This window comes from Papio anubis, chromosome 17 (assembly GCF_008728515.1).
Source record: "Papio anubis isolate 15944 chromosome 17, Panubis1.0, whole genome shotgun sequence".
NCBI lineage: Eukaryota > Metazoa > Chordata > Mammalia > Primates > Cercopithecidae > Papio > Papio anubis.
Genome location: NC_044992.1, coordinates 22,763,153 through 22,785,641, shown reverse-complemented (window position 1 = coordinate 22,785,641; position 22,489 = coordinate 22,763,153). Strand labels below are relative to the sequence as shown.

Genomic DNA, 22,489 nt, shown 5'->3' with positions numbered 1-22,489 from the left:
TTTGTAACCTGAAGAAAGCAGCATTTCAGCATCTCTTCCTACAGGAGCATATGGTGTTTAAGACCATGAGGGGATGAATGCGTTAGAGATCACCTCTCCTACAGTTGATAGGCAGATCTTTTCAGTGTTTTCCATTACTCTTATGGAGGAAAAGTTCTATGGAAAAGACTATAAAGGTTCAGTGACATTGTTCAATCCAGTGTTTAAAACTATGGTCAGATATTCTTCTTTAAAAAATTAGCCACATGGTGATTGCAAAACATGATTGCTTTTGTTTACAGAGTTTGGTTTATTGTATTATATAAAGAATGCCATTGACTAAGTGTAGTAAGATACCTCTTGGTGAAAATTCAGATATTATCTTGAGAGTTTTGTCCTAATGTTTTACAGATTAACAGGAGACAGAATGTTGCATTACTCTGTAATTCTAAGTGTTGGTTTTCTCCCTTTTGATACTCAGTGGATTAACTTACCGTTTATTTTTCTACATTGAGCCCTTAGAGAAAACATAAAAATACAAATAGGTCCTGTGGTATAATCATTTTTTCTTATGACTAAGTATTTTAAAACTAAAATTACGTAAATTAAAGCTATTACATGAAAGCTTTAAAAATACAAAAATTGAGCACTGCACATTTCACATTACTACAGATAGTAATACTGAGTTAATGTAAAACTACCTGGCAAACAATCATAGTAAAGACTTCCTGGATGAAATGGTGGTACATAGGGGAAATTTGTATATATTTTATTTTTTCTTTATTATTATTATTATTTTTTTAATGAGATGGGGTCTCACTATCTTGCCCAGGCTGGTCTCAAACTCCTGGGCTCAAGCAATTATCCTGCCTCTGCCTCCCAAAGTGCTAGGATCACAGGTGTGAGCCACTGTGCCCAGACGGGTATTTTAATATTCATTCATTCGTCAACTTCAGGGTAATGAAAGAAAACAAATACAACTAGCTTTCTATTATTGAAAGCTGATTGACCAATATATGGATGATGATGATAATAACAATAAAAAAATTTGGTGTTGTTCACAAAGTACTTTTGTCCCTGTATCTCTTTTTTGGAGAGTCTCACTCTGTCACCCAGGCTGGAGTACAGCAGTGCAATCTTGGCTCACTGCAACATCTGCCTCCCAGGTTCAAGCGATTCTCCTGCCTTGGCCTCCCGAGTAGCTAAGATTACAGGCAACCACCAGCACGCCTGGCTAATTTTTGTATTTTTAATAGAGAAAGAGTTTCACCATGTTGGCCATGCTGGTCTTGAACTCCTGACCTCAAGTGATCCACCTGCCTCGGCCTCCCAAAATGCTGACATTACAGGCATAAGCCACTGTGCCAGCCTTTTGTCCCTGTATCTTAATCAGCCCGTGAGGTAAACATTACCTCAGTTTGATTACCCCAGTTTAAGATTAAAGAAAGTAGGGCTAGGATAGATTAAGGTTTGCCCACAGACAAAGCAGCTAGAACCTGGAACTTCTGATATCAGCATCATTGCCACTTTCTAATGTTGTCCACTTTAGCTATTTTTCAGATTTGTGGAAGAGCATAGAGGATAATCTCTAACGTTTTCATTTTCTCAGTGAATAAGGTGCACGGTGAGTCTTACCTTCAAGTTGCCAGACATTAAAGCGAAAGAGTAAATTTTTGTGCCAGGCACTCTTTTAAGTACTTTATGTAAATTAATTAATCCTCACAATAACTTCATAAATTAAGTGCCAAGTACTGAGCCAAAGACTAAGTAACTGAAATTCATAGCTAATGGTTGCAGTATGATCCAAACCTGGCCTATTAATTCCAAGGCCAGAGTTTTTAACTACTGGGCTCTACTGCTTTGCACTAGGTGACTGCTTAACTGGATTAAATACATTTTCTCCAGAAGGATGAGATTCCTTTCTAAAAATTTTCCAACTCTCATAAGAACAGATGTAGGGACATTTCCTTAGGGTTTTGTTATCCCATTTTATAGATGAAGGGACTTGGCCAGTCTCAGTTTATTAAGTGACTATGTTAGAACTACAGATTAGGTCCCCTGGCTTATAGCATATTGCTTTTGGCATCAGTTCAAGTGATCTACGCATGTTGAAATTTTGTCACAGCAGCAAAAACATATCTACTACATCCTTCATTCTCATTTCAGCGTACCTTCAGATCTGTCCTGGAATACAGTTAGGTCAGCATGTAAGTCTCCAGTGTTCACTGTTTTACAGTGATTATACCATAAGGGATACATGGATACACAGTAATGGAAGTACTTTAAGCATTTTCTACTTAAGCATTTTTTTTTTTTTTTTTTTTTGAGACGGAGCCTCGCACTGTTGCCCAGGCTGGAGTGCAGTGTGGCACTATCTCAGTTCACTGCAGGCTCCGCCTCCTGGGTTCACGCCATTCTCCTGCCTCAGCCTCCCAAGTAGCTGGGACTACAGGCACCCGCCACCATGCCCGGCTAATTTCTTGTATTTTTTAGTAGAGACAGGGTTTCACCGTGTTAGCCAGGATGGTCTCTATCTCCTATCCTCGTGATCTGCCCGCCTCGGCCTCCCAAAGTGCTGGGATTACAAGCGTGAGCCACTGCACCCAGCCACATTTTAAATACTATTAATGTGTCATCCTATAAAAACTTAATTTGGTCATAGCTAATATTGTCAAGAGCCAACATTTTAGAATATTCACATTTTGAATCTTGAAATGGTCGGCAAATGACATGACAAAGCTAATTTCAAATCTTCCAACTCAAGCAGAATGTAAAGAAAGGCAGCAATTTTTCTTCAGGGCCTTTGTGCAAAATTTGTTTTTTAGAGAAAGCCCCTTCTGACTTCATGTAGAGTAAAAAACTAACTTAGTTTATATCATGCTGCTCAATCTAATTTGAAATCATTTTTGAATTCCTAGATGCATGGGTACAGAGAGCTTGCTCCCTAGAGCCTTGTTTACCGACAGTGGAGAGTAAAGAATTAAATTGAGCTGAAACTAAATTGATTGGGATTTTGACACTCTGCAGACTATGCAAAGAAAAGGAATTTGTTCAACTTTTAAAAACAGGCAGTAGCAGAAAACTATTTTCTTAAAGGTATCCCAGTTTGCAAAGATGATTTAATTTTTTTCTTAAAAAAGCAAGAGACAGGCCAGGCGCAGTGGCTCACGCCTGTAATCCCAGCACTTTGGGAGGCCAAGGCAGGCAGATCACTTGAGGTCAGGAGTTCGAGACCAGGCTGGCTAACATGGTGAAACCCTGTTTCTACTAAAAATACAAAAAATTAGTCAAGCATGGTGGCGGTCACCTGTAATCCCAGCTACTCGGGAAGCCGAGGCACAAGAATCGCTTGAACCCGCGAGGTGGAGGTTGCAGTGAGCTGAGATCGCGCCATTGCACTCCAGCTTGGGCAATAAGAGTGAAACTCCGTCTCAGAAGAAAAAAAAAAAAAAAGCAGGAGACATGTTCTAGCACTTTCTCAATTTCCTATATTGCAGTTCAAAGTGAGAATTTAACTTTGAGAAGCTTTTGAAAAAGCCTGGATAGGGATGTTAACATAGCCTCCTTTGCTGAACAGACACTGACAGAGGTCTTCTGAGGAGAAAGGAAAGGACTATGCACTTCTGGGGCGTCGCTATAGGAACCTATTTATAAAAGACAAGATACATATTTATGAAATCTTTGTCTCTGGCATTTTTAAATGCAAGAGATATTAAGTATGAATTGAATAATATATATTTCCTGTTTTTTCGGACAGATACAGATGATTACCATGCCATTATCTGTCCCAAATGGCATCATTTAGTGTTGACTTCAATAAAATCCTCTCTCTGCTGTGTCATGAAAGGAACTGGGAACTGGACTCACCTTAACAGTGCTGTTCTAAAGTGCCTGCTGCTTTTTTTTTTTTTTTTTTAATCACAGCAGGAGGCTGTAATAAATTACAGCCTGGAAGAAGTTTCAAACTGGCAAGTTTGCCAGATATTTTAAGCAATTTATTTTGGGGTGTATCAGCAGATTTTTTCTTACACTACCATTTGGGTGCCTGCTGACACAGCCTGAATAAATCTTTCAAACATTTTCCTTCCTAGAGATGGATGAAGATGATGAACTCCAAGATCCAGACTTTTCGTTAACTCTTCACTTGCCACCTGGTGCTTTCCTATTACCAGATATCTCAGAAACTTAGATAACTCTTTCCAGTGTGAGTTTGCAGTATTTCAAGTCCCTCAAAGTGATGTGGCAACAGCCATAAGTTTTATGGGAGAATCAACTAACGAGTACTTCTGGTTTTAGGCACAAAACTTGTAATTTGGATTGATTATTTCATTACTAGTATCTTGAAAATTGCCAAACTTTCCAATGGGAAAAGGGCATGAATATTTATATAAAACAAAGGCTTATTATTTTCTTGATTATAGCATGTTGAGTCTTAAAGTGACTTCTTCCTAATTTTAATCTGTTTTCTAATTGGTTAGTGAAGTTTTTAGAAATTATTATTAATTTCTGACTCCAGAATTCCTAAGGCAGCTTCAATGATACGTATTTTAGTCTAGTATTCAAAAATGCTGAAAATGCTGATACCTGAAAATATTTGCTGTAGCATAATGAGACTGGAAAGGTAAAATAAAAGGAAGCTAACTTCTATTGAATGCCTGCATCGTGCCAGCCCCTTTTGTAAGCACAGCATTCAGGAGAGAGAGAGCGCAGTCATATTTTACAAAGAGCTGGTCCCTGGTCAGGTGAAAGGCACTGCTCAGTGAATTGGAAGGAACATGGTTAAGGGCTTAAAACTGTAAAGACGTCAGGGAATACCGTTTGAAGGTAAAAGCCCTAGATCAAACGTCATAAAACCTGGGTTCCTGAGTGACATTATTTATAAACGAGGTCATCTGTTTAGACCTTAAATGTTACCATATCTGTAAAGTGAAGATATGATCTCTACCCCGCCTTCTCAACCATGGCTGCACTTTGGAATCACCCGGGGAGCTTTGAAGAATACGTCTAAATCCCACCTTCAAGAGATTCCAATTCTATTAAGGTGCAGCCTGGGCACTGAGATTTTTTAAACCTACCACAAGTAATTCCTACGTGCAGCTAAGGCTGTGAATCCTTGGATTGGGGGATGGCTAAAAAAGCCCTCTATAGATGTACTTACAAAGATTAGTAGATGTTTTCGACAATCTAAATTGTTTTGTTTGTTTGATCATAACTTAAACTGTTTAAAAAAAAAAAAAAAAAAAAAAGCTGGTGGGGCGCCCTGGCTCACACCTGTAATCCCAGCACTTTCGGAGGCCGAGGCGGGCGGATCACCGGAGGTCAGGAGTTTGAGACCAGCCTGGCCAACACGGTGAAACCCCATCTCTACGAAAAATACAAAAATTAGCCAGGCGTGGTGGCGCAAACCGGTAATCCCAGCTACTCGGGAGGCTGAGGCTGGAGAATCGCTTGAACCTGGGAGGCGGAGGTTGCAGTGAGCCGAGATCGCACCATTGCATTACAGTCTGGGCGACAATAGCAGAAACTCCGTCTTAAAAAAAAAAAAAAAAATATATATATATATATATATATATACACACACACACACACACACACACACACACGTATGTGAGTGTAAGCTCTGAATTTCCACATCACATAGGAAGTCTTTGATACATATTTGTTGCACTTGTGAATTTATGGCCTTTAAACTTTTTAAGATCTGTCAAAAACGGGTTTGAGGTACAATGTATAAAGCCAGTCTTTAAGAGGGAGGACTTTTCTGTTGAAACATCCTCCTTTAGAGAAATGCAAGCCTTTCTCGCGCACCCCCGACTAGCTTCACTCCCTTACCGAGGCAGCGCTGTCTTGGAGGCCGCCGGATGCCCTAAAGGCTGTGACGCGCGCTGCGGGATCCGCGCGGGCGTCCCGAGATCTGGGGCGGGGCGCTGGCCGGGCCTACCCTCTCCGCTCTCAGGACCCGCCCACCCCGCCGTCCCGGACGCGGGTAGGGGCGGGCTGCTGGCGGTGCCCGTCAGTCCGGACTCTACTGCCGAGTCCCGGGGCTTCGGCGGCTGCCTCCGCGCGACCCGGCGGGCCCGCCTCCACCGCCGGGTGCCCGCACCGCCTGCGCCTCGTGCCGGAGCAGAGCAGAGGCCAGGATGCGGAGTTGTGCACTTTGAGCCGGCCCCATGACCCTGAGCACGTTGGCCCGCAAGAGGAAGGCGCCTCTCACTTGCACCTGCAGCCTCGGTGGCCCCGACATGATTCCTTACTTCTCCGCCAACGCGGTCATCTCGCAGAACGCCATCAACCAGCTGTGAGTCCGCCGCGCGCCCTCCGCCTCCGCGAACGCTCAGAAAGTTTGCTCTTTCAACAGCCTCTTTCCCCAGCATCCTTGGGAGCAAACAAGCAAGCGAGGGCGAGCGCGCATCCTGCGTGCCTGGAGGTCTCCGGGCGTCTGGAAGGAAGGATGCTGGGGCAGAACGATGGGGGGATTCATGGAGGCGGAAAGTGTCCCGGGGTGGGATTGAACGGAAGAATCCCTTGGGAGAATTTCCGGTAAACTTTGAGGGACTTTGAAAGTGCGAGTTGTCCGTGAGTAGTTGTGGTGACCGAGTGACAGCTGAGCCGTTTGGCACTTGGAAGACTGGGTTGAAGGGTGGTCGACAGAATCGGAAGCGGGAGTCCCTGTGGGTCCTGCTGGTGAGCAGCCTTCCATGATTATGGGTTTTGTTTGTTTTAAATAAGTTTCTGTTGCTAGCCATTTACAAAAAGAAAGGTCATTCTTCGCTCCTGCTGGTTGTAGTCTGGAGTGATTCCAGAAAGCTAGATTTCGGTAGTTTCTATTTTTTCTCCTCCTGTACTACTAATACGTGCTCACAGCCCAAACCTGCACGCACACCTTCATTCACCAAAGTGCAAGTGCATCTTTAAATCGTCGCTGTTTTTGAAGTCTCTAGAGAGTTGAAGTTCTGAGAAGTGTGTGTGCTGAAGCTTGTGGTTAATCTCACCTCACAGTTATCAAGTAGAGGAACTTTTCCTATTTAGATTCCGTCCTTAAATCAATGCAGTGGTTTAAGGTTACTTAGCAGCAGTTTGGTCTGTGTTAGTGTATTGACACTCATTCCAAGTGGCTTCAGAGGAGTCACCTGCTGAGGTTTTCCTAGACTCTGCACTTAAGCAAAGCTACTGTCTCCCTCCCAGGTCAACTTTTTAATGTCCAACAACAGAAACTTTACATTATCTCTTATTAAAGGTCTAGAGAATAGCATGTAAGGTGATTTCTAGATAATCGTATAACTAATTTATTATTTTCATAGATGGTTTGCCCTCCTAGCCTACCAAATAGAATTAAACTCGTTTGAGTTTCTTTTTTACCCCTGATTGATTCATGGTGGAGCTTCTAAAAAAATAGAAAAAGAATCACAAAAGTTGTTTTACTGCCCTGTACTGTAAAAGCTCCACAATTAAATAAACTGACTGACTTGCATTTTCCGTCTAAAAAGGGGAAGGGACATGGAGTGAAGGAGAAGTTAATGGGTGAATAATCTGACACTGATAACCAGTATGAAAATAATAGTGTTAACAGTACTTTAAAAATGGCAGTGGAAGCAACCCAAGTGTCCATGGATGGATGAATGGACTAACAGAATGTGGTATGTATGTATAGTAGAATATTATTTAGCCTTAAGGAAGGAGTCTGACATATGCTACAGTATGAATGACCTTGAAGATACTATTCTAAGTGAAATAAGCCAGTCACAAAAGTATAAAGACTATATGATTTCATTTATATGAGGTACCTATCTATAGAAGTCAAATTCAGAGAGAAGTAAAGTAGAATGGTGGCTGCTAGGGGTTGAGGGAGAAGGGGTGGGAAATTTATATTTGAAGAGTACAAAGTTTCATTTGAGGAAGATGAAAAAATTCTAGGGATGGATGGTGGTAGTTGCACAACAGTGTGAAAGTACTTAATACCCTAGAAATATACACTTAAAATGGTTAAAATGGTAAATTTTATGCTATGTATATTCATGGCCAGTGAAAGTAATAGCAAAAACTGCAGTTACTTTTCACCAACCTAATAAGCATAATAAAAAGAATTTAAAAGGGCCTAGTGTGGTTGCTTATACCTATAGTCCCAGCACTTCGGGAGGCTGAGGTGCAAGGATCACTTGAGCCCAGGAATTGGAGACCAACCTGGACAACATAGTGAGACTCCATCTTAAGAAAAATAGAAAAAATTAACCAACATGCCTGTAGTCTCAGCTACTCAGGAGGCTGAGATGGAAAGATAGCTTGAGCTCGGAGGTTGAGGCTACAGTAAGCCGTGATCATGCCACCACACTCCAGCCTGGGTGACAGAGCAAGACCCTGTCTCAAAAAAATAAAAAAGAATTACAAAGGCCAGGCGCAGTGGCTTAAACACCTGTAATCCCAGCACTTTGGGAGGCAGGAGGATCACTTGAGGCCAGAAGTTCAAGACCATCCTCGGTAACATACTGAGACTCTGTCTCTATGAAAAATCTTAAAAATTAGCAGAGTGTGGTGGTACACACCTGTAGTCCCAGCTACTCAGGAGGCTGAGGTGGGAGGATTACTTTAGCCCAGGAGTTCAAGGCTGCGGTGAGCCATGAGTGTGCCACTGCTTGCCAGCCTGGGTGGCAGAGCAAGACCCTGCCTCTTTAAATAATAATAATAATAAAATAATTTTTAAAAGGGAGGGATTCTAAACTTTTTGGGGGGAAAGGAGTTGTGAATCATATTTTCTGGTCAATCAAGTCCAAATTGTTTTTCCTACTAGTTAGTGTCTTTGGGAAATAATTTGACATCAGTTTCTTCCACTGTAAAATGGGGATACAGTGGTTTTTACCCCACAAGATCATAAGAGATCATGTATTTGGTAACACTTTGTGAACTGTAAATCTCTACACAAAAAGTTAATTAAAATTAATAACTAATAGCTGCCGTGTATTGACCACTTTCACTGTGCTGAGTTTAATGTACATCTATCTCATTTAATCATCATAGCAACCTTATGAACTAATTTGATCTGTTTATAAATAATGAAACTGAGGCTTAGAGAAGCTAAGTAGTTGCTCAAGGCCATATAGGTAGTAAATGACAAAACTGTCCTTAGAATCTAGATCTATTTCCTAGGCCACTGCCCTTAACCACTATAAAAATGGTATTTTGTCTTAGTAGTTGCAAGGTCACTTTTGAGACTTGGCAGTCTGAGGAATTGTCTTTGACTGCTGAAATCTTCAACTTCCTGAAAAAATATATTTGCTATACTGAGTTTTGCTACTAAGACAAACTTTTAAAGAATTTTTGGAATATTTGTCCTTTATTTTTGTCTCTATTTCCCTACTTCTTTTTTCTTTGTTTCTTGTTTTGTTTTGTTTTGACACAGGCCCTTGCTCTGTCACTCAGGCTGGAGTGAAGTGGCTTGAACACGTCTCACTTGCAGTCTCAACCTCCGGGGCTCAAGCAGTCCTCTTGCTTCAACTTCCTGTGTAGCTGGGACCACAGACACATGCCACCACACCTGGCTGATTTTTTTTTTTTTTTGAGACCGAGTCTCACTCTTTCACCCAGGCTGGAGTGAAGCAGCATGATCTCAGCTCACTGCAGCCTCTGCTGCCCCGCCACCCCCATCCCGGGTTCAAGCGATTCTCTTTTTTTTTTTTTTTTTTTTTTTTTTGTAGAGACAGCGTTTCACTTTGTTGCCCAGGCTGGTCTCATACTCCCATTCTCAAGTGGTCCTCCTGCCTTGGCCTCCCAAAGTGCTGGGATTACAGGAGTGAGCTACTGTGCCTGGCCACTTCTTTTTTCTTTGAAGAGACTTGCTATAATATTCACTTCTTCCGAACTGTATTTGTTATTATTACTTTAGAGGTCATGTTTATTTAGCATTTATAATGTTGCACAGCTCATCATCATTAAAAAAATTATTAGGAATCATTCTGAGTACACTACTAAACTTTATGAACTTAAATATACCCACTGTTAGCACCTATTAAAGAAGTTCTTAATTTGAGGTCCATGGTCACCTAGAGGTCTATGGATTGGCTTCAAAAAATCAAACCCCTTGAGATTGTATGAAAATGTTGAGTAAATAAATATATTTTAAAATCAGATTCTCAAAGTGATCTGTGATCTCAAAAGAGATTAAGAAGCTCTTTCCTAAAGGGAAGTGTTATTTCTAAGACCTGATTCTGTAAACCGCAGCTGCTGTGAGCATTTCCCTGTGGTACAGATATGGACATAACAACTAGTGGGAGCAGCTAAACAATTCAGATTTAGGGTCCTAAGTGAAGACTGACTCAAAAGATTTTGTATTTGCGGGGGGTGCCTTGATACATGAGTACACTTAGCCCAGTGGTTCTCTTGTGACTGCTGAGAACCCACTCAAAAGAGCTTTTTGCCCTTTCTCATTTGCTACCCTCAGGTTTGCTGTAGGTTTAGAAACCAAGAAACAAGCTAGGCGGAGTGGCTCACGCCTGTAATCCCAGCAGTTTGAGAGGCCGAGGCAGGTGGATCACGAGGTCAGGAGTTCGAGACCAGCATGGCCAGCATGGTGAAACCCTGTCTCTACTAAAAATACAAAAAAATTAGCCAGGCATGGTGTCACGCACCTGTAGTCCCAGCTACTCTGGAGGCTGAGGTAGGAGAATTGCTTGAACCCGGGAGGCAGAGGTTGCAGTGAGCGAAGATCGTGCCACTGCACTCCAGCCTGGGCGACAGGGTGAGACTCTGTCTCAAAAAAAAAAACCACCAAGAAACAAATCCTATACGAATTGTGTTAAAGAGTAAATTGGAGCCAAGGGCAGTGGCTCACACCTGTAATCCCAGCACTTTGGGAGGACAGGAGTTTCAGACCAGCCCAGGCAATGTAGCAGGACCCTGTCTCTAATAAATAGATAAGAGAGAGGATAGATGGGTGGTTGGGTGGGTGGGTGGGTGGGTGGATGGATGGATGGATGGATGGATGGATAGATGGATGGATGGGTAGTTAGATAGGCAGGCAGGCAGGTGTAGTGGTTCATGCCTGTAGTCCTAGCTAGTCAAGAGACTGAGGCAGGAGGATTGGTTGAGCCCAGGAATCTGAGGTTACAGTGTGCTATGATCGTGCCATTGCACTCCAGCTTGGGCAATAGAGGGAGACTGTCTCTCTTGTTTTGTTTTGTTTTTTTTTTCCATTTGTTCGTTTGTTTGTTTTTTGAGACAGAGTCTTGCTTTTGTTGCCCAGGCTGCATCATCTCAGCTCACCGCAACCTCCGCCCCCTGGGTTCAAGCGACTCTCCTGCCTCAGCCTCCCAAGTAGCTGGGATTACAGGCATGCACCACCACGCCTGGCTAATTTTTTTTTTTTTCTTTTACTAGAGATGGGGTTTCTCCATGTTGATCAGACTGGTCTCCAACTCCTGACCTCAGGTGATCCGCCTGCCTCGGCCTCCCAAAGTGCTGGGATTACAGGCGTGAGCCACTGTGACCAGCCTCTATCTCTTTGAAAATAAAATTTAAAAAAGTAAATAGACCAAAGTGAAATCCTGTGGACTCTCTTAGGAAGGAAAGTTTATGACTTTTGGAGCGTGGGCTTTTGGGCATCTATTTTGGTAATTTCATAGGCTCTTACTACTTTCAACTGTGTTATATATGATAGGCGAAATTATGGAATAGCTGGGTATTACTGTATTTTATTGGTAATTATGTCATCATTATTAGATGAAGGTCTACCCTTGCCGCTGTATAAAACTCACCAAATATGGTATTATTTTTTACCTGTCAATGAAGAACATTAATAAATGATCAGAATCATTCCAGAAATAAACGATAGTTACTATTGTACTATTAAGTGTTAATTCTACTAGAAAAAATGTATATATGAGCAACCCAGAGTAGCATTTGGTCAGTCTTCAAGAGTCTTGGATTAGACTGATGAGAATGATCGTAAAAAGTTCATACCCTTTGAGGGTCTGTACATGCATTTTAGTAAAACAAAAACCTGAACTTCTGAAAAATATGGAAGTCTGTATTATTTTTTAGAGAGCTATTATCCAGTCCCTGGGAAGTAGTCACTAAGCAAGGAGCCAAGGTGTTAGTGTTATCATTATATACTAAACAAGTGGCCATTTTTATGTCCTAAAAAGCTCAGGAAAGAGTACAAAATTGTTAGATAAAATGCTGGCAAAGACTACCATTTAAAATATTCCCGGCTGGGTGCAGTGGTCTGTAATCCCAGTTCTTTGGGAGGCCGAAGCAGGTGGATCCCTTGAGCCCAGGAGTTTAAGACCAGCCTGAGCAACACAGGGAGACCCTGTCTCTACAAAAAATTAGCCGGCATGGTGGTGCATGCCTGTAGTCCCAGCTACTTGGGAGGCTGAGGTGGGAGGATGGTGTGAACGAGAGAGGCAGAGGTTGCAGTGAGCCGAGATGGTGCCACTGCACGCCAGCCGGGGCAACAGAGCAAAACCCTGTCTCAAAAATAGATAAATAAAACTAAATAAAATATTCCCATTATGAAAACCTCTGATCAAAAAAGTCTTGTCTTGAAACTAAGGCACTGAAACATTGCTTGATTTGCTAATGAGGTTACCTTAAGCTTTTTATACTTGACCTAAAACATTTTTATTTACTTGGTTCATATATGAACTTGAGTTCCCAGAAGCATATCAGTGCTTTCTAAGGCTCAGGCTCAACAGTAGAGGAGCATATTGGATGTTTATCCAAAATGTGCCTTTTCATGAAATCAAAAGGTAGAAAGTCTTGTTTTTTATATTAGTAATAGTAGTAATGCTCTTTCAGTTCCACTTTGTAGTTGTACAAGGGTTTTCACATGAACTCATCTCCAAACTTAAGCTTGCATCAGAATCACCTGGAGGGCTTGTTAAAACACAAATTGCTACCCACAGTCCCCAGAGTTTCTGATTCTGTAAGTATAGGGTGTGACTGGAGAATTTGCCTTTCTAACAAGTTCCTAGATGATGCTGTGATGATGGCCTAAGGACCCTGACTTAATTAAAGTCTTCCTCTGAGGCAGATTGGGCAAGTCATTGTCCACATTTTATAGCATAACAAACTAGAGAATCAAAATGCTGAAGTGATTTGCACAAGGCTACATGGCTTGATGGTAGAACTGAAACTAGAACCGGCAGTTTCTTATCTCTGAATCCAGAGCTCCTATAGTGCTGCACTCACAGTACTGATACACACATCTTTGTATACATATGTAAACATTTCTTTAGATAAATTTCTAGCAGTGGAATTTCTGGACCTAATGTTGTGTATATGTTAAAAATTTGATACATATTGCCAAATTGCTTTCTAAAAAGGCTTTACCGATTCGCTCTTAACCAGCAGTGTGTAAACATATCTTTCCCTATATCTTCACCAACCCCAATAATATTAATATTAATAGCAGATAAGCCGGGCGCGGTGGCTCACACCTGTAATCCCAGCACTTTGGGAGGCTGAGGTGGGGGGATCACCTGAGTTCAGGAGTTTGAGACCAGCCTGGACAACATGGTGAAACCCCATCTCTACAAAAATACGAAAATTAGCCGGGCATGATGATGGGTGCCTGTAATCCCACCTACTCGGGAGGCTGAGGAGGGAGAATCATATGAACCCAGGAGGCGGAGGTTGCAGTGAGCCGAGATCATGCTGTTGCACTCCAGCCCGGGTGACTGAGCAAGACTCTGTCTACAAAAAAAAAAAAAGGCAGATAATTTTTTACTGAGCATTTATTATCTAAGGGACACTGTTTTGAGCAGTGGATGTATTATTTCATTGTCTCTTCTTAACAACTTTATGAGTTAGATATTATCCTCAATTACAGAAGAGAGGAACAGAGAAGTTAACTTGTCTGAGATTATCCGGCCAGGATGCATACACAGGCAGTCTGACTCCAGAGTCCCTGAGTCCCTGCTCTTAAATACCTCTCTATTTACAATTCCCCTTATTACTATGGAGGTTTAGCATCTTTTTATGTGATTTTTCTGTGATTTGAATGTTTGTGCTTCTGACCATTTTCCTATTGATATTTGGCTTTTTTCATTTTTATGTTCTATATATATTCTGAGTATGTGGCAAGAATACTTTCTCCCAGCCTATTGTTTGCCTTTTAACTTTGCATCCCATATAAAAGTTGCACGTTTTTATGTAGTCAAATTTGTTGTATTTTATCTTATGATTTCAAGATTTTGCATCTTGCTTTTTTAAAACCTCTTACCATTCATCCTCAGGATTATCAAAGTATTATTTTATATTTGTTCTAGCATGTTTACGTTTTTAAATATTTAACTCTTTAAAACATCTGGAATTTATTTTTATTTATAGTGTGAGGGAAGAATCTAGCTTAACCGTTTTTTTCCAATTGGATAGTTATTCTAATTCCATTATTTAATACATTCTTACTTCACTAATTTGAAATGCTACATATATATTAAATTCTTACAGATGCTTGGAGTATACTTCTGTACTCTTAAGTTCTGTTCATGTTTTTCTGTTCATACACCAGTACTCATTTTACTTATTATAGATTTAGTGGACAAATGTATGCCAGTGCTTTACTTCCTTGTTAGTATTTTTCAGTGTCCTATTTTTGTTTATTTTATTTTCCAGATAAATCTTAGAATCAGTTTACCAATTTTCACTTTTAAAAATTGTACTAGGATTTTGATTGAAATTTTTCTGAATTAATTTTGGAAAACATTAACAGTTTTACAAAATGAGCCTACCCAGTGAAGAATGTGATGTGTGGGTCTATTATTCACTGTTTTTTAAATGTTCTTCATTTAAATTGTACAGTTTTCCTTATGATAATTACACATTTCTTATTAGATATATTCATGGGCATTTTATAAGGTTTTTGTTGCTCTTGTGAATGAGCTCCACTTTCCCATGACATTTTCTAATTAGTTACAGCAGGTGGGTCATAAAACTATCACTTTTGATATTTGCTTTTATATCAGACCATCTTGCTAAAACTCTAACTTGGTTCTAATATCTAGTATATGTTTTTACTTGATTTTCTTGACTTTTCTTCATGGATGATTGTATTATCTGTAAATGCATTTTGTCTCTCTGAGTGCAGTTATGCACCACATAACAACATTTTGGTCAATGACAGACCACATACACAGCAGTGGTCCCATAAGATTATAATGGAGATGAAAAATCACCTAGTGACTGTAGCTGTCATAATGTTATAGCATAATATATTACTCATGTGTTTGTGGTGATGCTGGTGCAAACAAACCTACATTGTATAAAAATATAGCACATACAGTTATGTACAGTACATAATACTTGATAATAAGCGACTGTGTTGCTGGTTTATGTACTTACTGTATTGAACATTTTATCATTATTATAGAGTGTACTCTTTTTTTTTTTTTTTTTGGAGACAGAGTTTTGCTCTTGTTGCTCAGGCTGCATTGCAATGGCACAATCTCAGCTCACTGCAACCTCCATTTCCTGGGTTCAAGCGATTCTCTTACCTCAGCCTCCCGAGTAGCTGGAATTACAGGCATGCACCACCACGCCCGGCTACTTTTGTATTTTTAGTAGAGATAGGGTTTCACTATGTTGATCAGGCTGGTCTTGAACTCCTGACCTCAGGTGATCCACCCACCTCGGCCTCCCAAAGTGCTGGGACTACAGGCGTGAGCCACCGTGCCCAGCCTAGGCTGTACTCTCTTTCTACTTAGAAAAGAATAGTTAACTGTAAAGCTGCCTCAGGCAGATCCTTCAGGAGGTATTCTAAAAGAAGGCATTGTTATCATACACGTTGACAGCTCCATATATGTTATTGACCTTGAAGACCTTCTAGTGTGGCAAGATATAGAGATGGAAAACAATGATCTTGGTAATCCTGACTCTTTAGGCCTAAGCTAGTGTGTGTGTTTGTGTCTTTAACAAAAAAGTTTCAAGAGTAAAAAAAAAAAAAAAAAAATACTTTTTTTTGTTGTTGTTGTGTTTTTGGTAGATGGTGTTTCACCGTGTTGACCAGGATGGTCTCGATCTCTTGACCTCGTGATCTGCCCACCTCAGCCTCCCAAAGTGCTGGGATTACAGGCATGAGCCACCATGCCTGGCCAAAAAAATACATTTTAAAAATAGAAAAGCTTATGGAATAAGGATATAGCCATGTACAGTAGCTTGTGCCTATAATCCCAGCTACTCTGGAGGCTGAGGCAGGAGGATCACTTGAACCCAGGAGTTTGAGGCTGCAATGAGCTATGATTGTGCCACTGAAGCTGGGCAACGGAGGAGACCCTGTCTCTTATAAGAAAAAGGAGGAGGCGGATATAAAGAAAGAAAATATTTTTGTACATTTATACAATTTTTCTGTTGTTTTATTTTTATTTGTTTATTTTTTTTTTCTTTGAGACGGAGTCTCACTCAGTTGCCCATGCTGGAGTGCAGTGGCATTATCTTGGCTCCCTGCAACTTCTACCTCCTGCGTTCAGGTGATTCTCCTGCCTCAGCCTTCCGAGTAGCTGGGATTACAGGTGCGTGCCACCGCGCTGGGCTAATTTGTATGTATTTTAGTAGAGATGGGGTTTCGCCATGTTGGCCAGGCTGGTCTCGAACTCCTGACCTCAACTGATCCGCCTGCCTCGACCTCCCAAAGTGCTAGGATTACAGGCATGAGCCACCACTCCCGGCTAATTTTTCTGTGTTTTGAGCTAAGTATTATTACAAAAGAGCCAAAAAGTTAAAATAATTAAAACATTTATAAAGTAAAAGAGTTACTGTAAGATAAAGTTAACTTATTATTGAAAAAAGAGAAAGCTTGGCTGGGTGCAATGGCTCAACACCTGTAATCCCAGCACTTTGGGAGGCTGAGGTGAGCAGATTACTTGAGGTCAGGAGTTTGAGACTAGCCTGATCAACGTGGTGAAACCTTGGCTCTACTAAAAATTCAAAAAGCAATCGAGTGTGGTGGCGGGCACCTGTAATCCCAGCTACTCAGGAGGCTGAGGCAGGAGAATCTCTAGAGCCCGGGAGGCAGAGGTTGCAGTGAGCCGAGATCACGCCACTGCACTCCAGCCTGGGCAACAGAGCAAGACTCCATCTCAAAAAACAAACAAGAAAAAATAAGTTTTTAAAATAAATTTAGTGTAGCCTAAGTGTTTATAAAGTCCACAGTAATTACAGTCGTGTCCTAGGTCTTCACATTCACTCACCACTCACTCACTGACACCCAGAGCAACTTCCAGTCCTGCAAGCTCCACTGATGGTAAGTGCCCCTTACAGGTGTACCATTTTTTATCTTTTGTACCACATTTTTACTGTTTACTGTGCCTTTTCTATGCGTAGATATGTTTAGAGATACAAATACTTAACAATATGTTACAGTTACCTACAGTATTCAGTATAGTAACATGCTGTACAGGTTTGTCACCTATGTGGTTATCCCATATAGCCAAGGTATATAGTAGGCAGTACCATATAGGTTTGTGTAAGTGTACTCTATGATGTTCGCATAATGATAACCTTGCCTAGTGATGAATTTCTCAGAATATATTCCTGTCATTAAGTGACGCATGACTGTATTTATAACTCTCATTGCTTTGGCTAGGCCTTCTAATGTTAAATAGTGTGATACTAGTGGGCTTGTGTGAAAAGAAGGCTTCAGCTGAGGGCATTTCTTACTGTTGCTAATTTGCAAAGATTTTTCAGTTAGGTATAGTTATTGAATTTTATTGACTGCTTTTTTATATCTATGGAATAATATTTTCCCCTTTACTGGTAATGCAATGACACATTGAATTATTGAGGTTGAATCATCCTTACATAACTAAACTAAACTACACCCTTTTTGCATTATTCATTTAACATATTGCTAGGCTTGGTTTACAACTGTTTAAGGTTTCTGCATTTAGGGATCTAAATATTTGTTGAATCTTTGATGCTGTCTTCGTCCAGCTTATGTCTGATTTACAGAATGATTTAGGTAATTTTTCATTTTTTTCTGCACTCTGAAACAGCTTTGTAGTAGGATTATCTGTATTTTAAAGCTTGGAACCAAGAAGTTTTATTCCAAGTGTTTTTATTTTAGGAATTTTTTTTTACCATTCACATTTTAAAATTTCCATGTTCTCATTGAATAAATATAATTATCATCTGTGAGGCTCTTAAAATCTAGATCTTGTCTTCTACAGAAATGGACAAACATAACTGAATAATTGATAATTGAGTAATTGAAACCAGGCATTCATTTATGGTTTAAGGGCTTTTTTTTCTCTTTTTCATGGATAAAGAGACTAATATTAATATTAATATTTAAGAGAGGTATGAGATGCCTCTTTGATTTTAAATTAATAATGACTTTTTGTGGTTATTTTTGATCCTTAGAGAATATAGCCTTAAAATTGAATATTTTAAAGAAACTGATCAAATTGGTTTACATCTAGTGAATCTTCTGGGTGTTATGGCCTTCAAATGTGAAGGAACAGTTAATGATCCCCTGTCAAAGTATAAAGATGCATTTGTGTTTTTATTATTGTGGTAACTGTCTGTGGCTTTATCCACACTTGTGATTGTTTAAAATTAGTAGAGCAGTAATTAGCCTATAACTGAGGGGTATAAAAACAGAGTTCTCATCTTTGGCCTTCTTGGAATCATACTTAGCCAAGGTAACTGAAAAATAAATCTGCACAATGAAGATGAACAGGAATGATGAGGTAGTGATATGCTCAAGTCAAGATTTCTTTTTGATAAGTCTAGAATGGATTTCTTTTTTTCTGAATTACTACTATTTGCCTTTGTGCTCACCTGTATTTACTCCTGAAATTGGGAAATGTCTCTAGACTTAACACTGATAAACACTGCCCAAAGCCAAATAACAACAGATATTGTCAGTCTCTGTTTCTAAGACCTTTTGGGTCTGGGAGTAAGAGAGGCTCAGACTGCTGTATTTGCTCATATCTCTTCTTGGGTCCTTCCTGTAAATGTGAGTCCTATTAATCTACCATATGTTAAACTGCCTTGGGGCTAAAGAACAGTGATGTAGATGTTATCACACAATTTCTGAATCTTTCACATACCTTTTCAATTTCTAAAGTGAAAGAAAAAAATCAGTATCCTATTTTTAGTTAGGGTTAGAGTTAGCTTTGCATTGTTGAATGATACAGGATGACTGCTGTATAACCAACATAAATAAGTTTACCTTACAGAAATATGCTAAGAACATCAAGGCCTTTTTAGGTGTTCCTGTAATTTGGAAAGAACGTAGCCAATAATTTATAAATAGTTATTGTTGCACACCAAAGGGCAAATTTGGGCTCACCTTTTTTGCATGTTGTGTGAATTTAACAACTTGTGTTTTCTGCATTAATCTATTTTTAGAGGGATATGACCCTTCTTTTAGTAATTCGAGGGATTTGGCTTAGTTACAGTTGGTAAAGCAACAAAATCCAGAGGTTTGAATCACTCCTAAATACAGAAAAGCCTCAGTATTAGCCAATTATAAACTTCCTTAAAAAGTTGTAGCAGTTTAGGCTTCCAGGGTAGAAGAAGTAGAATTACTTGATTTTTTTTTTTTTTTTGGTAATAAACTGAACTATTTAAATTGTTGTATGTGTTTGTTTGAGGATGGTATCTGCCTCATTTCAGGACATTTTGGATATCACGTGAGATAATTATTCACAAGAAAGAACAATAAAAATTCCAGTTATGGTTGTTACTTTTATCATCTGTACTTAATATTTATCCATCAAAATTTATATGGATATTTAATATCCTGAGCATTCTAATTGAGCATTCTAATTGTGGACTTTATATTGCTTGTCTTCTGTGGTGACTGTGTAAAAGTTTATGCTGCATATGGCTTTATCTGTTTGCAACTTAAGCAACACTTTAAGCATACTTCATCTCCCCAGCAAAAAGCTGGTCAGGTTTATGAGCTCAGCATCTTATCAGTGCATTTTTGTCTCTGCTGTTCTCTGAATTTTGTATCATAAAAACCAGTTAGTCTCCATGAGGGCTAAATTGAATGAGAGGTTTTTTTCTCTGATTTTAAATAAATACCACTTACAACAGAGCTCTTGAGAGATGCCATTTCTTCCGGACTCTCCTCTGTCCCATGTCCCTTTAAGTTACTCTTTCTCTTAATGTTAATATGCACAGTTCTCATGAACATCAAACATTTTAATTTCCCGTAATTGTATCATCTCTTTTTTTTTTTTTTTTTTTGAGATGGAGTCTCGCTCTGTCGCCCAGGCTAGAGTGCAGTGGTATAATCTCAGCTCACTGCAACCTCCACCTCCCAGGTTCAAGGGATTCTCCTGCCTCAGTCTCCCTAGTAGCTGGGATTACAGGTGCCCACCACCACGCCCAGCTAATTTTTGTTTTTTTTCCAGTAGAGACGAGTTTTGCTATGTTGGTAAAGCTGGTGTTGAACTCCTGACCTCAGGTGATACGCCTGCCTCAGCCTCCCAAAGTGCTAGGATTACAGGCATGAGCCACCGCGCCTGGCCTCATCTCTATTTTTAGGGGGAGCTTTAGTTTGAGAAGTTAGGGTTTCTGTGGTGGGGTGTGAATTCTCAATGTAAATCTTTCTTCCTAAGAGCTGAGTGAAATAAATGGATTCAAACAAATAAAACTGAATTCTTTGAAGTTCCTTTGACCAGAGTTGGTATCTATCATTGTGTTAATCCTACCTCTGTGATGCCCTTCCCTCTTCAATAAAATCTCATCCTTAATTCTGAAAGTATCCTGTTCCTTAAACACTCTCTTTAAAAACTCTTAAAAGATTTCTTGGGTCACATATTCAGAATAACTACTTGCCATTTGTTATTGTACCTAATAGTAATAGTGCAGTGTTTGAAATGAAACAGACCTGAGTTCCAGAGTTCATCATTTATTATCTGTGTGACTTTGAACATATTTTATAACCACCCTAAATCTTAGTTTCCTCATCAGTAAAATGGAACTTATAATACCTGTGAGGATTAAATATGATATGTGTGAAGCAAATGGTAGCTTAAATTTTTGCTCATTTTACCCTTTTGATCTGAGCCAAATTATAGGAGAAATAGAGTGACACCCTAGCATAATGGTAAACATTGTGTCATTTCCATCATTATCCTAAATTGCATCTATTCTGTGTAAGAAGTAAGAGATAAAGAAATACAAGACATGGTTCCTGCAGTGAGTTTGCTCACAAACTCAGTTTGTTGAGGAAATAAGATGGCAATGAAAGGATAAATAAGAGCTCAATTTATTGCCTGCTAAGTGTCAGATGAACAGTACAATTTGTGCTTTAGAAATTCAGAGAACAGAAGGGTATCATTGTAGCTGGGTGCTGTGGCTCACGCCTATAATCCCAGCACTTTCAGAGGCTGAGGCAGGCAGATCACTTGAGGTCAGGAGTTCAAGACCAGCCTGGCCAACATGGTGAAACCCCATCTCTACTAAAAATACAAAAATTAGCCGAGTGTGGTGACGGCACCTGTAATCCCAGCTACTCAGGAGGCTGAGGCATGAGAATCGCTTGAACCCGGGAGGCAGAGGTTGCAGTGAGCTGAGATGCTGCCACTGCACTCCAGCCTGGGTGACAGAAAAAGACTGTTTCAAAAAAAAGAAAAAGAAAAGAAAATTACTTTGAGCATACTTTGGGTATATCATATGGGCAGAGCATCCAGAGTATCTACTAGGCACAAGGCACAGTAACCAGTGTTTGCAGATTTTACATAGTTTATTTAGGAAGATTGCCAGTTTTGCAAGGCCATTGTTATTGAATCAGTACCAGTGACTGTGAGCACAATGTGAAATCCCCACAGGCACACAAGAACAGAAATCATTAAACTATCTGCTAGTGGCTTTATGGTTTGTTTATTTAATTAAAAAAAAAAAACACACATTTCAGTAATCCAAAGCAAAACTTCTTTCTCTTCTTCCTCCAGGTGCTTAGCTTTAGATATTATTATTACATCAGCATCACGTGGTAGGCAGGGTTATTCCCATGACACAGAGGGCTTATAATATTTACAATGGAGTGAGCTATAAGGGGAAGGGTGTGCTGATTGCTGTTTTTCCTTGTTATTATTGGCTTAGTTACTAGCTTAATGGCCTAGTTGCCAATTAATGGCTTAATGTATTTAGTGTTCTGTATAAGCAATGTACAACTCTTTAGTTTCTAAGTCAAATACACATGAAAATCACCCTAGTGGATACAAGAATCTTCCATACAAATAGTAAGCCTGTGATTATACATTAATCAGTAAAGATCAAAAACTATATAAATGCCGTGTTACACTAAGCCCAAATGATAATTTAATGATATTGAGTCAAAAAAGAGATACTGCAGCTACTAAAAATTTAGAGATTATGCCCTAATAATGCCTATGCCAAGAAAAATGGCATACTGAAACTAGATAAATTGCATATTTCATAACATTTAGTGATTCTAACCAAATGAATTTAAACCCAGTATAATTTTTTTTCAAAATTAAAAACTGAATAATATAGTAGACTGGCTAGTTATCTCTAATGTAAAGATGAAAAACTGTTGGTT

At 39.7% G+C, this 22,489-nt stretch overlaps 1 protein-coding gene across 8 annotated transcripts in view; it reads left to right on the top strand.

Moving 5' to 3' along the window:
* Positions 1 to 22,489, top strand: part of SSH2 (slingshot protein phosphatase 2) — a 303,694-nt gene that overhangs the window by 159,773 nt on the left and 121,432 nt on the right. The window contains exon 1 of one of the 8 annotated variants that reach the window (XM_009190027.4): positions 5,574 to 6,277. The exons of 4 other annotated variants lie outside the window; for them this stretch is intronic. In XM_009190027.4, the coding sequence (XP_009188291.1) occupies positions 6,150 to 6,277 (128 nt within the window). In that variant the 5' untranslated portion in view covers positions 5,574 to 6,149. Of the gene's footprint in view, positions 1 to 5,573; positions 6,664 to 22,489 lie in introns of those variants that run through there. 3 more of the 8 variants (XM_021928214.2, XM_009190023.3, XM_021928215.2) reach the window with 3 other exon arrangements.